At 34.1% G+C, this 16,409-nt stretch overlaps 1 protein-coding gene across 1 annotated transcript; it reads right to left on the bottom strand.

Annotated features, from left to right (window-relative positions):
- Nucleotides 1-1,528: 1,528 nt before the first annotated feature.
- On the bottom strand, nucleotides 1,529-5,581 carry LOC119610822 (uncharacterized protein K02A2.6-like). Its single transcript, XM_037966203.1, has 3 exons — nucleotides 5,460-5,581; nucleotides 2,180-3,221; nucleotides 1,529-2,101 (listed from the first exon to the last, which is right to left on the bottom strand). The coding sequence occupies exons 1-3, from the start codon at nucleotides 5,579-5,581 to the stop codon at nucleotides 1,529-1,531; spliced, it is 1,737 nt and encodes a 578-aa protein (XP_037822131.1).
- Nucleotides 5,582-16,409: the final 10,828 nt, after the last annotated feature.

The raw sequence follows: 16,409 nt of genomic DNA, 5'->3' as shown, positions 1-16,409 counted from the left end.
TGTGTGAATCCATGAAATGAATGCACTTAGAAAATACCACTGCATACTTACAATATACATTCTAAGGAACATGCATACATAAGTATTTATTTATATGCAACGGCATTGTACAACAGCAAAATATGTTGATGTATTTAACGATGAACAAAATTTTAAATTCTAAGGGAAGAATGGCGAAACCTTAAGATCATCAGAGATTAGAAATACTTTTGGGATTTAATGCCAAATTTTTTAATCAAGGAAGTTTGAAGAAAAGGTGTAAAATGTTAAGTTATAGTTCTAGTTCAGTTCTAGTTCAGTTCTAGTTCAGTTCTAGTTCGGTTCTAGTTCAGTTCTAGTTCGGTTCTAGTTCAGTTCTAGTTCAGTTCTAGTTCGGTTCTAGTTCAGTTCTAGTTCAGTTCTAGTTCAGTTCTAGTTCTAGTTCAGATCTAGTTCAGTTCTAGTTCCGTTCTAGTTCAGTTCAAGTTCAGTTCTAGTTCAGTTCTAGTTCAGTTCTGGTTCAGTTCTAGTTCAGTTCTAGTTCAGTTCTAGTTCAGTTCTAGTTCAGTTCTAGTTCAGTTCTAGTTCAGTTCTAGTTCAGTTCTAGTTCAGTTCTAGTTCAGTTCTAGTTCAGTTCTAGTTCAGTTCTAGTTCAGTTCTAGTTCAGTTCTAGTTCAGTTCTAGTTCAGTTCTAGTTCAGTTCTAGTTCAGTTCTAGTTCAGTTCTAGTTCAGTTCTAGTTCAGTTCTAGTTCAGTTCTAGTTCAGTTCTAGTTCAGTTCTAGTTCAGTTCTGTTCTAGTTCTGTTCTAGTTCTGTTCTAGTTCTGTTCTCGTTCAGTTCTAGTTCAGTTCTAGTTCAATTCTAGTTCAGTTCTAGTTCAGTTCTAGTTCAGTTCTAGTTCAGTTCTAGTTCAGTTCTAGTTCAGTTCAGTTCTAGTTCAGTTCTAGTTCAGTTCTAGTTCAGTTCTAGTTCAGTTCTAGTTCAGTTCTAGTTCAGTTCTATTTCAGTTCTAGTTCAGTTCAAGTTCAGTTCTAGTTCAGTTCTAGTTCAGTTCTAGTTCAGTTCTAGTTCAGTTCTAGTTCAGTTCTAGTTCAGTTCTAGTTCAGTTCTAGTTCAGTTCTAGTTCAGTTCTAGTTCTGCTGTGTATTTACACCATTTAAAAATAAGCACACGTTTTGTTCAAGCTGCCGAATTCAAGTGGCCTTTTTTATTTAGTTCATATTCTTATATTCTATTCTTTGTTTTTATCGCTTAATCCTATGACAGCTTATAGAGCTGCCAGATTGTTTTTCTTGTAATCAAGGTATATTAACTACAATATCTAACACGCCTCTCCTTAAAATAGTTTATGATTATTAAATTCATTTTCAGATATTTATAAAAAATTATATTAATTCTAGTAGATATATGTATATAATTTACAATATAATCATGCAAATTTCAAATAACAAATTTTAACAATAATAAATTTTAACAATAATTTTTAACATTTTTAATTAAATATTATACAGATGTGTTGATACAACGAAGTTCATAAACAATAATTAATTTATTTTTCAACATCTGAAAATGCTAAACTTGATTTAACTACCTTACCATCTCTTCTAGGTCTTAAGTTTCTATTTGATGTATCTTCACACACTACCTCTCCATTCTCATTTTTGACATTAATTGGTGGAAGACTTGCATCATTGTTGTTTTCGTTGTTTGTTTCAGACAACACATTCTCTCGTTTAGAATTATCAAAATTATTGGTGTATTGTGGATCATTTTCGTCCAAACTACGGATTTGATCTAAATGTCTTTTTATTTCCCGGTTGTTGTCTGACATAATACACAAATAATTTTGTTCTCCCAATTTTTGTTTAACTGTAGCTGGTGACCAGCTTGGTTTATTGCAATCTTTATAATTTCTGATCAAAACTTTTTCACCTTCAGAAAATTGAAAACTACGCTTTCCTTTGTGAAGAAGGACACTTTTTTCTTGACACTCCTTTATTTTCTCCTTCACCAAAGGAGGTCTTAAAATATCGAAACGAGTTTTAAGTGAGCGACCAAGAAGAAGTTTTGCTGGCGATTCGCCAGTTGAGCAATGTGGAGTATTGCGGTAATCAATTAAAAACTGATTTAACAAAACATTAAGGTCCGCATTATAATTTTCCTTTAAATTAGCCAATAGAGATTTTTTTACAGTTTTTACAATATTCTCCGCTTGACCATTAGTGGACGGATGTCCAGGAGCTGTCAAAATGTGCTTAATATTATTCATTTTCAAAAAAGTTTTAAATTCATGTGAAACAAACTGACGTCCATTATCACTTACAATGGTATTAACTAAACCAAATCTACTAAACAATTCTCTGAGCTTATTGACTGTAAAACGCGATGTTATCTCATTAGTTATGTAGACTTCAACCCATTTCGATAATGAATCAATCACAATCAACAAATACTTATTCTTAATAGGTCCTGCAAAGTCAATATGAAGACGACTCCAAACAGATTCTGTTGGACTCCAAGGTATTAAAACACTTTTTTCAGGACTCGGTAGTAGTTCTTGACATGGTCTACAATTTTTGATAAGAATTTCTATATCCTTATCGATTGCCGGCCACCAAATATAAGAACGAGCCAAGGCTTTAGTCTTGACGATACCAAAATGAGAATTATGCAAGCTCTCTAATATTGATTTTCGCAACTTCGCGGGAACTACTGAGCGATATCCCCAAAGTACACAGTCATATTCGACCGACAATTCATCTCCCTTATCCCGGTAAGGTTTAAATTCATCACCTTTTAATTGATGTACCGTGCCCATGTTAATAGCGCTAGCAACTTTCGACAATATGGGGTCACGTCTTGTCTCCTTAGCAATTTTCTTAAAATTAAAATCAAACACATTCTCCTTTTCAATCAAATTAATGTAATTACATTCGACATAGTCTTCAACTAGCGGTACTTGTGGCATTCTAGATAAATTATCCGCATCATTCAATGTTCCCTTAACATGTTCTACGGAATAGTTGAATCCAGAAAGGATTAAGGCCCAGCGCTGCAAACGAGCAGAAGCCATCAGTGGCAGACCTTTGTATTCGCCAAAAATAGTTAACAACGGCTTATGGTCTGTTTTCAAAGTAAAGTAGTTGCCCAATAAATATTGACGCAACTTTGTCACACAAAATATGATCGCGAGGGCTTCTTTCTCTAACGTACTATAATTAATTTCCGTTTTTGTGAGTGCTCTAGATACAAAAGCAATTGGCCTTACAGATTTGTCTGGAAAAATGTGTGATAATACACCTGCCACTGCTGTATTACAAGCATCAGTGGCGAGTACTATTGGTAAATTAGGGTTGAAATGTACTAATACTTGGTCTGACGTGACATCACGCTTTAAATTTTCATAAAATGTCTGACATTCTTTTGACCAGTGGAATTTTACATCCTTTTTTAACAAATTATAAAGAGGTACCATTTTCTCTGCAAAGCGATTAATAAATTTAGAATAATAATTCAGCATCCCGATTACCGCTCTGAGCTGTGGTACATTCTGTGGGGGTGGAGCATTCACTATAGAAACAATACGATCTTCATTTTTGCTCAAACCATCTTTGTCGATGGTAAAACCCAAATAAGATATTTTCTCCTCAAAAAATTTACATTTACCTACATTTAATTTGAACCCTGCATTGCGTAGTTTACTCAATACCATCTTTAAATTATTCATGTGTTCCTGTAAGCTCCTACCTGTTACGGTTATATCATCCTGATACACTACAACACCTGACACATCCCTTAACACGCCCTCTATCGTCTTCTGAAAAATTGCTGCTGCCGTCTTAATCCCAAACGGTAGCCTTTTCATTTTCAAAGTGCCTATGTGGGTACTTAATGTACATAAAAGTTGTGATTTTTCATCCAACAACAGCTGATTGTACGCGTTTGAAAGATCTAATTTAGTAAACAAACACCCACCTTGTAATGCTGCAAAAACCTCATCTATTCTGGGCAATGGATATTTGAAATCAATCAGATGTTTATTAATCGTGACCTTGAAATCACCACACAAACGAAAACTACCATCAGGTTTCAAAATTGGAACAATTGGTGTTCCCCAATCTGAGTGATCTATAGGCTCCAAAATGTCATTCTCAATTAAGTCGCGAAGTTGGTTCTCTATCTGAGATTTCCATGCAAGTGGTAACGGGCGCGGCTTAAAAAAAATTGGCCTTGCCGTTTCATTTATCGATAAAGAAATTTTAGCACACTTGTAAGCTCCTAAACCTTTATCAAATACGTCCGCAAATTCGTCTTTTATTTGCTCACCAACAGCACTTAAATCACATTTCTCAATAGTATTAACCCGGTTTAACTCGAAGTTAAAAGCTCTTAAAAATGTCCTTCCTAACAAAGGGGGGTTTTCCGTGTTTGTTATAATAACAACTATGTTTTTTGTAAGACCTTTATAAGTAATATTTGCAAGAAACTCACCAAAAATTGAAATACTGTTACCACTGTAACTTATATACGAAGTTTTACAAGGACGAATATCCTTTTCGTTTATTTTTAATTTGTGAAGAAACGATTTAGACAACAACGTGCAAGATGCTCCAGTGTCACATATAGCTTCTAAATGGTATCCATTTATCATCACTGGTAGTGTGTAAAGACTCATCTGATTGCTACTTTCAATACTAAAGATGGAAAAATTGTAAGAATCATCAAACTGGGAAAAATCTGAGTTTTCCGATACATAATTTACTTTTCTTTTGGAATGACAAACTGATGCTAAATGACCTAGTTTGCCACAAGAATGGCATTTACTTTCTTTAAATCTGCATTCTGCAGATTTGTGATTTCGCCATCCACAGTGCACACATTCTTTGCCTTTATTTTTGTGTTTGTTGCCGTAATCTCTGCCACTACCGCTGCCTCTGCTTTCAGTGCTGTTTTTGTTACCGCGCTTTTGGTCTATTCTGCTGCCTTTCCACGTGTTTCGTTTTATGAAATTAACGTCGTCTCTTTCACTCACATTACTCGATGACTTAAATTTTGTCTCCAAAATTAAGGCTTTTTTAAAAGCATCATTTAAAGATAACCTCTCATCTTCTTCACAGATTCGTTCGAAAATTCTCGACGGAAGTCCAATTAAGAATTTGTCTAATATGAAAGCGTCCAAATGCTCACCAAATTTGCAATTTAAAGCAAGTTTTTTTATACGTGCAAACCAATTGGAGACAGTTTCATTCTCACCCATAACTGCATCATGAAAATTTTTCCTTTCATGAAATATGATAGTTGGTGGCGTAAAATGTGTTTTCAACACTTCACATAAATCCTTATATGTTTTTGCAACTGGCGATTGCGGGCTACATAAGCTATGCAAAACTCCATACGCTTCTGCTCCAATAGACTTTAATAAAATCGACTTCTTTACATTGTCGTTTTTGCAATCAATCTCACACAGATATATTTCCAACCTTTCATGCCACAATTGCCACTTATCGACATTTGGGACAAAATCTGCAATGGGTTGTGTTGGCAGTAAAGTTATTGGTGATCCACCAGCTGCTGTGTTGTTGCTCGAACTAGTTTCCGGCATTTTAAATTTTCTTTTTCTTTTATTTATTAAATATGTAATTACATATGTTTGATTTAATAATATACTTGAAAACTAAAATTTTTTTTTTTTTTATCCTCGTCGCCATTTGCTGTGTATTTACACCATTTAAAAATAAGCACACGTTTTGTTCAAGCTGCCGAATTCAAGTGGCCTTTTTATTTAGTTCATATTCTTATATTCTATTCTTTGTTTTTATCGCTTAATCCTATGACAGCTTATAGAGCTGCCAGATTGTTTTTCTTGTAATCAAGGTATATTAACTACAATATCTAACAAGTTCAGTTCTAGTAGTTCTAGTTCAGTTCTAGTTCAGTTCTAGTTCAGTTCTAGTTCAGTTCTAGTTCAGTTCTAGTTCAGTTCTAGTTCAGTTCTAGTTCAGTTCTAGTTCTAGTTCAGTTCTAGTTCAGTTCTAGTTCAGTTCTAGTTCAGTTCTAGTTCAGTTCTAGTTCAGTTCTAGTTCAGTTCTAGTTCAGTTCTAGTTCAGTTCTAGTTCAGTTCTAGTTCAGTTCTAGTTCAGTTCTGTTCAGTTCTAGTTCAGTTCTAGTTCAGTTCTAGTTCAGTTCTAGTTCAGTTCTATTCAGTTCAGTTCAGTTCTAGTTCAGTTCTAGTTCAGTTCTAGTTCAGTTCTAGTTCAGTTCTAGTTCAGTTCTAGTTCAGTTCTGTTCAGTTCTAGTTCAGTTCTAGTTCAGTTCTAGTTCAGTTCTAGTTCAGTTCTAGTTCAGTTCTAGTTCAGTTCTAGTTCAGTTCTAGTTCAGTTCTAGTTCAGTTCTAGTTCAGTTCTAGTTCAGTTCTAGTTCAGTTCTAGTTCAGTTCTAGTTCAGTTCTAGTTCAGTTCTAGTTTTTAGTTCAGTTCTAGTTCAGTTCTAGTTCAGTTCTAGTTCAGTTCTAGTTCAGTTCTAGTTCAGTTCTAGTTCAGTTCTAGTTCAGTTCTAGTTCAGTTCTAGTTCAGTTCTAGTTCAGTTCTAGTTCAGTTCTAGTTCAGTTCTAGTTCAGTTCTAGTTCAGTTCTAGTTCAGTTCCAGTTCAGTTCTAGTTCAGTTCTAGTTCAGTTCTAGTTCAGTTCTAGTTCAGTTCTAGTTCAGTTCTAGTTCAGTTCTAGTTCAGTTCTAGTTCAGTTCTAGTTCAGTTCTAGTTCAGTTCTAGTTCAGTTCTAGTTCAGTTCTAGTTCAGTTCTAGTTCAGTTCTAGTTCAGTTCTAGTTCAGTTCTAGTTCAGTTCTAGTTCAGTTCTAGTTCAGTTCTAGTTCAGTTCTAGTTCAGTTCTAGTTCAGTTCTAGTTCAGTTCTAGTTCAGTTCTAGTTCATTCTAGTTCAGTTCTAGTTCAGTTCTAGTTCAGTTCTAGTTCAGTTCTAGTTCAGTTCTAGTTCAGTTCTAGTTCAGTTCTAGTTCAGTTCTAGTTCAGTTCTAGTTCAGTTCTAGTTCAGTTCTAGTTAAGTTCTAGTTCAGTTCTAGTTCAGTTTCTTTCAGTTCTGTTCAGTTCTAGTTCAGTTCTAGTTCAGTTCTAGTTCAGTTCTGTTCAGTTCTAGTTCAGTTCTAGTTCAGTTCTAGTTCAGTTCTAGTTCAGTTCTAGTTCAGTTCTAGTTCAGTTCTAGTTCAGTTCTAGTTCAGTTTAGTTCAGTTCTAGTTCAGTTCTAGTTCAGTTTAGTTCAGTTCTAGTTCAGTTCTAGTTCAGTTCTAGTTCAGTTCTAGTTCAGTTCTAGTTCAGTTCTAGTTCTAGTTCAGTTCTAGTTCAGTTCTACTTCAGTTCTTGTTTAGTTCAGTTCTAGTTCAGTTCTAGTTCAGTTCTAGTTCAGTTCTAGTTCAGTTCTAGTTCAGTTCTAGTTCAGTTCTAGTTCAGTTCTAGTTCAGTTCTAGTTCAGTTCTAGTTCAGTTCTAGTTCATTCTAGTTCAGTTCTAGTTCAATTCTACTTCAGTTCTTTCAGTTTTAGTTCAGTTCTAGTTCAGTTCTAGTTCAGTTCTAGTTCAGTTCTAGTTCAGTTCTAGTTCAGTTCTAGTTCAGTTCTAGTTCAGTTCTAGTTCAGTTCTAGTTCAGTTCTAGTTCAGTTCTAGTTCAGTTCTAGTTCAGTTCTAGTTCAGTTCTAGTTCAGTTCTAGTTCAGTTCTAGTTCAGTTCTAGTTCAGTTCTAGTTCAGTTCTAGTTCAGTTCTAGTTCAGTTCTAGTTCAGTTCTAGTTCAGTTCTAGTTCAGTTCTAGTTCAGTTCTAGTTCAGTTCTAGTTTAGTTCTAGTTCAATTCTAGTTCAGTTCTAGTTTAATTCTAGTTCAGTTTCTAGTTCAGTTTAGTTCAGTTCTAGTTCAGTTCTAGTTCAGTTCTAGTTCAGTTCTAGTTCAGTTCTAGTTCAGTTCTAGTTCAGTTCTAGTTCAGTTCTAGTTCAGTTCTAGTTCAGTTCTAGTTCAGTTCTAGTTCAGTTCTAGTTTTCAGTTCTAGTTCAGTTCTAGTTCAGTTTCTTTCAGTTCTAGTTCAGTTCTAGTTCAGTTCTAGTTCAGTTCTAGTTCAGTTCTAGTTCAGTTCTAGTTCAGTTTAGTTCAGTTCTAGTTCAGTTCTAGTTCAGTTCTAGTTCAGTTCTAGTTCATTCTAGTTCAGTTCTAGTTCAGTTCTAGTTCAGTTCTAGTTCAGTTCTAGTTCAGTTCTAGTTCAGTTCTAGTTCAGTTCTAGTTCAGTTCTAGTTCAGTTCTAGTTCAGTTCTAGTTCAGTTCTAGTTCAGTTCTAGTTCAGTTCTAGTTCAGTTCTAGTTCAGTTCTAGTTCAGTTCTAGTTCAGTTCTAGTTCAGTTCTAGTTCAGTTCTAGTTCAGTTCTAGTTCAGTTCTAGTTCAGTTCTAGTTCAGTTCTAGTTCAGTTCTAGTTCAGTTCTAGTTCAGTTCTAGTTCAGTTCTAGTTCAGTTCTAGTTCAGTTCTAGTTCAGTTCTAGTTCAGTTCTAGTTCAGTTCTAGTTCAGTTCTAGTTCAGTTCTAGTTCAGTTCTAGTTTCAGTTCTAGTTCAGTTCTAGTTCAGTTCTAGTTCAGTTCTAGTTCAGTTCTAGTTCAGTTCTAGTTCAGTTCTAGTTCAGTTCTAGTTCAGTTCTAGTTCAGTTCTAGTTCAGTTCTAGTTCAGTTGTTCAGTTCTAGTTCAGTTCTAGTTCAGTTCTAGTTCAGTTCTAGTTCAGTTCTAGTTCACTTCTGTTCAGTCAGTTCTAGTTCTAGTTCAGTTCTAGTTCTTGTTCAGTTCTAGTCAGTTCTACTTCAGTTCTATTTCAGATCTAGTTGACTTCACAGATCGGATATAAGTGAAAGTATTTAGTAAGTAGGCATAAACTCTATATTAAATTTCACTTCAGTTCATGTCATTTCATATTTCCCAAACTATTTCAATGAAAAGTTTTCAACGTCAAACTTTAAATGTGGCATACCCACACATTCAAACATATTTACATGTATTACAAATGTGTATGCCTGTGTTCAAATGCAGTATAAATGTTAGAACTAAGTAATATGAGGATTTATATATACATACATATATTTCTTGTAAACTTTTTATTCCGCCATTTTTTTCTCAAGAAAGAATCCCAGTGTGTGTATATAGACATGTGATTAACAAATCATATTGAAATAAAGACGAGCAGGCAGAAAGAAGTATTTTTGAATAAATTCAATTAAGACATACTTTTGTACACAAAAAGATGAAATGCAAATGTAAATAATAAATAGAAATGTGGATAAAATGATTTTAAATCAAAAAGTTTCTATAGCTGCTGGAATTTAAACTTAAGAAATGAAGGAAGGCATTTCAAATTAATGTAATTAGGAAATGTGTATAAATAAAGGTTGGTTTTGGTTTCGTTTTTTGGAATTGCATAAGAGATAAATGAAAACTAACTAAATTGGGTTTCTGGGAACGTAATATAGATTTAAATTAAATTTTATAATAGAAACTAAATTTAAGTTTATTGGAGAAGCTTTTCGTAGGATGCCTCAATAAAGTAGTTTAAACATTGATTTTTTACCATCCACTACATTTGTTTAAAGTCTAATTTTCAAAACTTCAGAAACTGAAACTCTCCTCAATTTCAATATAATATTTCTTTTTTACCAACTGCAACATAGTTTCCACAAGTTAAACCAAGCACTTACTAACAACTTTTAAAACAATCCTGTTGGATTCCCTTTGCCTGGTTGGTTGCTTAATAAACTATCAGACAAAAAAACTGTAACCAGAAACTAAATTGTTGTGTTTTTCCATGGATCTAACATTTTGAAATAAAACAAAACATGAATAGAAGCTTTCGAGCAAATGCAAAAAAAGCAAAACCCAACTATTTCAAACCCAGCCAACAGCCAGTCCTAGTTAGACAGTGCAACATTTATCTAACCAACCAAGCAGCTAGTCAGTCACTCAGTCAGCAGCCAACCAACTAGACTTCCAACCAATCTTCATTTGATTCTTTAAGGCTAAAGAAACTTTCCACCACCCCTCGACATGTAGTGTTTGCGTCATTTACTTCCGCCACAGAAAACTGCCGTAACAAATGCGACATCAAGTATTATGTTAAAAAGTATACAATTGCAATATCTCTTCTGGAGTTTTACCACTTGCTGCTGGCCTCCATCTACTCACTTTCTCATAGATGCCACCAATATGGATGATCTAAAACAAGGATAAGAATGAGAACTACACCAATTCCAAACGATAAGAAATATTCTTCTAGTTTAGTTCTAGTTCAGTTCTAGTTCAGTTCTAGTTCAGTTCTAGTTTCAGTTCTAGTTCAGTTCTAGTTCAGTTCTAGTTCAGTTCTAGTTCAGTTCTAGTTCAGTTCTAGTTCAGTTCAAGTCAGTTCTAGTTCAGTTCTAGTTCAGTTCTAGTTCAGTTCTAGTTCTGTTCTAGTTCAGTTCTAGTTCAGTTCTAGTTCAGTTCTAGTTCAGTTCTAGTTCAGTTCTAGTTCAGTTCTAGTTCAGTTCTAGTTCAGTTCTAGTTCAGTTCTAGTTCAGTTCTAGTTCAGTTCTAGTTCAGTTCTAGTTCAGTTCTAGTTCAGTTCTAGTTCAGTTCTAGTTCAGTTCTAGTTTAGTTCTAGTTCAGTTCTAGTTCAGTTCTAGTTCAGTTCTAGTTAGTTCTAGTTCAGTTTCTAGTTCAGTTCTAGTTCAGTTCTAGTTCAGTTCGTTCAGTTCTAGTTCAGTTCTAGTTCAGTTCTAGTTCAGTTCTAGTTCAGTTCTAGTTCAGTTCTAGTTCAGTTCTAGTTCAGTTCTAGTTCAGTTTTAGTTCAGTTCTAGTTCAGTTCTAGTTCAGTTCTAGTTCAGTTCTAGTTCAGTTCTAGTTCAGTTCTAGTTCAGTTCTAGTTCATTCTAGTTCAGTTCTAGTTCGTTCTAGTTCGTTCTAGTTCAGTTCTAGTTCAGTTCTAGTTCAGTTCTAGTTCAGTTCTAGTTCAGTTCTAGTTCAGTTCTAGTTCAGTTCTAGTTCAGTTCTAGTTCAGTTCTAGTTCAGTTCTAGTTCAGTTCTAGTTCAGTTCTAGTTCAGTTCTAGTTCAGTTCTAGTTCAGTTCTAGTTCAGTTCTAGTTCAGTTCAGTTCTAGTTCAGTTCTAGTTCAGTTCTAGTTCAGTTCTAGTTCAGTTCTAGTTCAGTTCTAGTTCAGTTCTAGTTCAGTTCTAGTTCAGTTCTAGTTCAGTTCTAGTTCAGTTTCTAGTTCAGTTCTAGTTCAGTTCTAGTTCAGTTCTAGTTCAGTTTCTAGTTCAGTTCTAGTTCAGTTCTAGTTCAGTTCTAGTTCAGTTCTAGTTCAGTTCTAGTTCAGTTCAGTTCTAGTTCAGTTCTAGTTCAGTTCTAGTTCAGTTCAAGTTCAGTTCTAGCTCAGTTCTAGCTCAGTTCTAGTTCAGTTCTAGTTCAGTTCTAGTTCAGTTCTAGTTCAGTTCTAGTTCAGTTCTACTTCAGTTCTAGTTCAGTTCTAGTTCAGTTCTAGTTCAGTTCTAGTTCAGTTCTAGTTCAGTTCTAGTTCAGTTCTAGTTCAGTTCTAGTTCAGTTCTAGTTCAGTTCTAGTTCAGTTCTAGTTCAGTTCTAGTTCAGTTCTAGTTCAGTTCTAGTTCAGTTCTAGTTCGGTTCTAGTTCAGTTCTAGTTCAGTTCTAGTTCAGTTCTAGTTCAGTTCTAGTTCAGTTCTAGTTCAGTTCTAGTTCTAGTTCAGTTCTAGTTCAGTTTAGTTCTAGTTCAGTTCTAGTTCTAGTTCAGTTCTAGTTCAATTCTAGTTCAGTTCTAGTTCAGTTCTAGTTCAGTTCTAGTTCAGTTTTAGTTCAGTTCTAGTTCAGTTCTAGTTCAGTTCTAGTTCAGTTCTAGTTCAGTTCTAGTTCAGTTCAAATTAGTTCAAGTTCAGTTCTAGTTCAGTTCTAGTTCAGTTCTAGTTCAGTTCTAGTTCGTTCTAGTTCAGTTCTAGTTCAGTTCTAGTTCAGTTCTAGTTCCGTTCTAGTTCAGTTCTAGTTCAGTTCTAGTTCAGTTCTAGTTCAGTTTCTAGTTCAGTTCTAGTTCAGTTCTAGTTCAGTTCTAGTTCAGTTCTAGTTCAGTTCTAGTTCAGTTCTAGTTCAGTTCTAGTTCAGTTCTAGTTCAGTTTCTAGTTCAGTTCTAGTTCAGTTCTAGTTCAGTTCTAGTTCAGTTTCTAGTTCAGTTCTAGTTCAGTTCTAGTTCAGTTCTAGTTCATTCTAGTTCAGTTTTAGTTCAGTTCTAGTTCAGTTCTAGTTCAGTTCTAGTTCAGTTCTAGTTCAGTTCTAGTTCAGTTTCTAGTTCAGTTCTAGTTCAGTTCTAGTTCAGTTCTAGTTCAGTTTCTAGTTCAGTTCTAGTTCATTCTAGTTCAGTTCTAGTTCAGTTCAGTTCAGTTCTAGTTCAGTTCTAGTTCAGTTCTAGTTCAGTTCTAGTTCAGTTCTAGTTCAGTTCTATTCAGTTCTATTTCAGTTCTAGTTCAGTTTCTAGTTCAGTTCTAGTTCAGTTCTAGTTCAGTTCTAGTTCAGTTCTAGTTCAGTTCTAGTTCAGTTCTAGTTCAGTTCTAGTTCAGTTTTAGTTCAGTTCTAGTTCAGTTCTAATTCAGTTCTAGTTTAGTTCTATTTGATTTCGAGAACAAACGCTTAAGTTCTCAGGAGTCAAAACTGCGTATACTTAATATTTCGCCTGAGCACCTGCACATGCATTTGTATACTTGCCCTTAGCTGCTGTAAACATAATTAAAAACAAAACTGCTTATTTCGCCGTTTTTATATTATACCTTAATTCCTTTTAATTTCACACAAAAAAATATATAATTTTTTAATTAAAAAATCTTCAAAGTGTTTATACCTACACTACTTTGAAAACCATTTGGAATTGGTTTAAATTTCGGAGAAAGAGACAGATAAGAAGAACAAAAAAGAAATCACCTCAGTTTTATTTCATTCTTGTAGATTTTTTTTCGAGTCAGTGGTTGAAGAGAAAGTAGTATAACGAGTATAACAAAATAAGAATGTAAGCAGTTTTCAGTTTTTTTCTCTGTAGATTTTTTGATTATTTTCAGTTTTTTTTTTTTTCTTTAAAGTTGCTATTGTTGTTGGTATGCTGCTTATCCTTGCTTGTGTTGTTGTTGTTTTGTAAAACATTTATTCAAGATTTTTTTTGTGTGTTTGTTACCTCTGGAAAATATTTGGGTATTGGGTATAAATTTTTAAGCAGACATGCAGTACATTTAATGTCATGTTTGAGAAAAAGTTTTGAGACGCCAACATGTTACAATTCTTTTTTTTTTTTTTTCAATTTCATTCTTACTTTTTTGGTTATATATGTACATAGATTTAGAAGGAGATATATATGAAATCATATATTCGTATGTATCCCTGCAGTCGACTAACTTCTTGTAAATTGAAGTCTTTTTGGATCGGAGGGAGAAGTGTCCCCTTTGTGTCGCCTAGTAAACTAGCAGGGAATCAGTAGTCTCTATAGTGTTCTTAAGTAACCTACCCTTAATACATTTCATTCTGCGCTAAACTTTATAGAAAAGGTATTTCTTCAAAAGTCACTTTTTACTGTTGCATTCGTAGTCACTAGTTCCGTTCAGTCATTTCGAACTGCAGGGCTGTAAATTTTAATGTTTTATAAAATTTTCTTAAACAAAATTTGTTGTTTCATTTTTGTGTTTCGGGAGGGGAATTTTCCTTCTAACAATGTCTAACTGACTGAGTATTCTTTCTTCGTATTGCTGCAGTATGATGGCATTTTTATTTATATTTTGTAAATTTGTTTTTTTATGTTGTTGTTCTCATTTTATCCCCATTTTTACAAAATATTTTTATTATAACAAAATTAAGGTTAGAAAAAAATACGACTATATGTTTGAATCCTATAAAGTTATTTTTGTCCATATGTGTGTGTGTGTTGGGGGGGTTTTATTGTTGTAGTTGTTGGAAAATTTAAATTTTCATTTTTCCTGGTTATAATATTGAATGTGTGAGGGTATTGTTCCAACAGTTCAACAAGGAGTCAATGTCTCTCTCTGCCTAAACTTAGTGTCACCGAGTAATGCAAAGAGAATTAATCGCCACTTTGATATACCTAAGAAACAACAAAGAAGTAATTTTAACCAGATATCGGGAGTACCAAATGCATTCTACAACTGATTTTGTTTCTTCTTTTAATATATGAAACCTTTCAGGTTTAAGCAAGAGAGCAAATCACCTCAAAAAAGTGTCCCTTGTTTACCTCCCTCTACGCAAGTGTCAATAGAGAGTTAAATAAGTTCTCTAATTAATAATGTTGTAACTTACCACTTTACCGATATCTTTATAGTCTTCATATTTACATCGAGTATTTGAGACAGTTAACCAGTTCTACAGGGGTTTACAAATTTGCAGGCGATTAAATAAACATGTTTGTGTGTGTGTAAGTAATTATAATGTTACATTACATTAATTTGTTTTTTCTTTAAAACAAATTCTGGTTATAAATTCTTTAAGATTTAATAAAAACAGCTGTTTAAGACATTGCAGTAAATTTATACTGGAAATTCATGTTAAAAGAAATTTATAATTTTCAAAGAGAAGATAACGAAAAATGTAACAAATTCAAGAGAAGGCCACAAGATTATAAAGATATTTTGTGGATAATATTCAGTTCTAGTTTAGTTCTAGTTCAGATCTAGTTTAGTTCTAGTTCTACTTCAGTTCTAGTTCAGTTCTATTTCAGTTCTAGTTCAGTTCTAGTTCAGTTCTAGTTCAGTTCTAGTTCAGTTCTAGTTCAGTTCGAGTTCAGTTCTAGTTCAGTTCTAGTTCAGTTCTAGTTCAGTTCTAGCTCAGTTCTAGTTCAGTTCTAGTTCAGTTCTAGTTCAGTTCTAGTTCAGTTCTAGTTCAGTTCTAGTTCAGTTCTAGTTCAGTTCTAGTTCAGTTCTTGTTCAGTTCTAGTTCAGTTCTAGTTCAGTTCTAGTTTAGTTCTAGTTCAGTTCTAGTTCAGTTCTAGTTTAGTTCTAGTTCAGTTCTAGTTCAGTTCTAGTTCAGTTCTAGTTCAGTTCTAGTTTTGTTCTAGTTCAGTTCTAGTTCAGTTCTAGTTCAGTTCTAGTTCAGTTCTAGTTCAGTTCTAGTTCAGTTCTAGTTCAGTTCTAGTTCAGTTCTAGTTCAGTTCTAGTTCAGTTCTAGTTCAGTTCTAGTTCTAGTTCAGTTCTAGTTCAGTTCTAGTTCAGTTCTAGTTCAGTTCTAGTTCAGTTCTAGTTCAGTTCTAGTTCAGTTCTAGTTCAGTTCTAGTTCAGTTCTAGTTCAGTTCTAGTTCAGTTCTAGTTCAGTTCTAGTTCAGTTCTAGTTCAGTTCTAGTTCAGTTCTAGTTCAGTTCTAGTTCAGTTCTAGTTCAGTTCTAGTTCAGTTTAGTTCAGTTCTAGTTCAGTTCTAGTTCAGTTCTAGTTCAGTTCTAGTTCAGTTCTAGTTCAGTTCTAGTTCAGTTCTAGTTCAGTTCTAGTTCAGTTCTAGTTCAGTTCTAGTTCAGTTCTAGTTCAGTTCTAGTTCAGTTCTAGTTCAGTTCTAGTTCAGTTCTAGTTCAGTTCTAGTTCAGTTCTAGTTCAGTTCTAGTTCAGTTCTAGTTCAGTTCTAGTTCAGTTCTAGTTCAGTTCTAGTTCAGTTCTAGTTCAGTTCTAGTTCAGTTCTAGTTCAGTTCTAGTTCAGTTCTAGTTCAGTTCTAGTTCAGTTCTAGTTCAGTTCTAGTTCAGTTCTAGTTCAGTTCTAGTTCAGTTCTAGTTCAGTTTTAGTTCAGTTTTAGTTCAGTTCTAGTTCAGTTCTAGTTCAGTTCTAGTTCAGTTCTAGTTCAGTTCTAGTTCAGTTCTAGTTCAGTTCTAGTTCAGTTCTAGTTCAGTTCTAGTTCAGTTCTAGTTCAGTTCTAGTTCAGTTCTAGTTCAGTTCTAGTTCTAGTTCTAGTTCAGTTCTAGTTCAGTTCTAGTTCAGTTCTAGTTCAGTTCTAGTTCAGTTCTAGTTCAGTTCTAGTTCAGTTCTAATTCAGTTCTAGTTCAGTTCTAGTTCAGTTCTAGTTCAGTTCTTGTTCAGTTCTTGTTCAGTTCAGTTCTAGTTCAGTTCTAGTTTGTTCTAGTTCAGTTCTAGTTCAGTTCTAGTTCAGTTCTAGTTCAGTTCTAGTTCAGTTCTAGTTCAGTTCTAGTTCAGTTCTAGTTCAGTTCTAGTTCAGTTCTAGTTCAGTTCTAGTTCAGTTCTAGTTCAGTTCTAGTTCAGTTCTAGTTCAGTTCTAGTTCAGTTCTAGTTCAGTTCTAGTTCAGTTCTAGTTCAGTTCTAGTTCAGTTCTAGTTCAGTTCTAGTTCAGTTCTAGTTCAGTTCTAGTTCAGTTCTAGTTCAGTTCTAGTTCAGTTCTAGTTCAGT

This window comes from Lucilia sericata, unplaced genomic scaffold, assembly GCF_015586225.1.
Source record: "Lucilia sericata isolate MDLA Ls3-8-SP2 unplaced genomic scaffold, ASM1558622v1 Contig001284F_arrow, whole genome shotgun sequence".
NCBI lineage: Eukaryota > Metazoa > Arthropoda > Insecta > Diptera > Calliphoridae > Lucilia > Lucilia sericata.
Note: the sequence above shows the minus strand (reverse complement) of the source record. Positions and strands in the feature narration are given on the sequence as shown.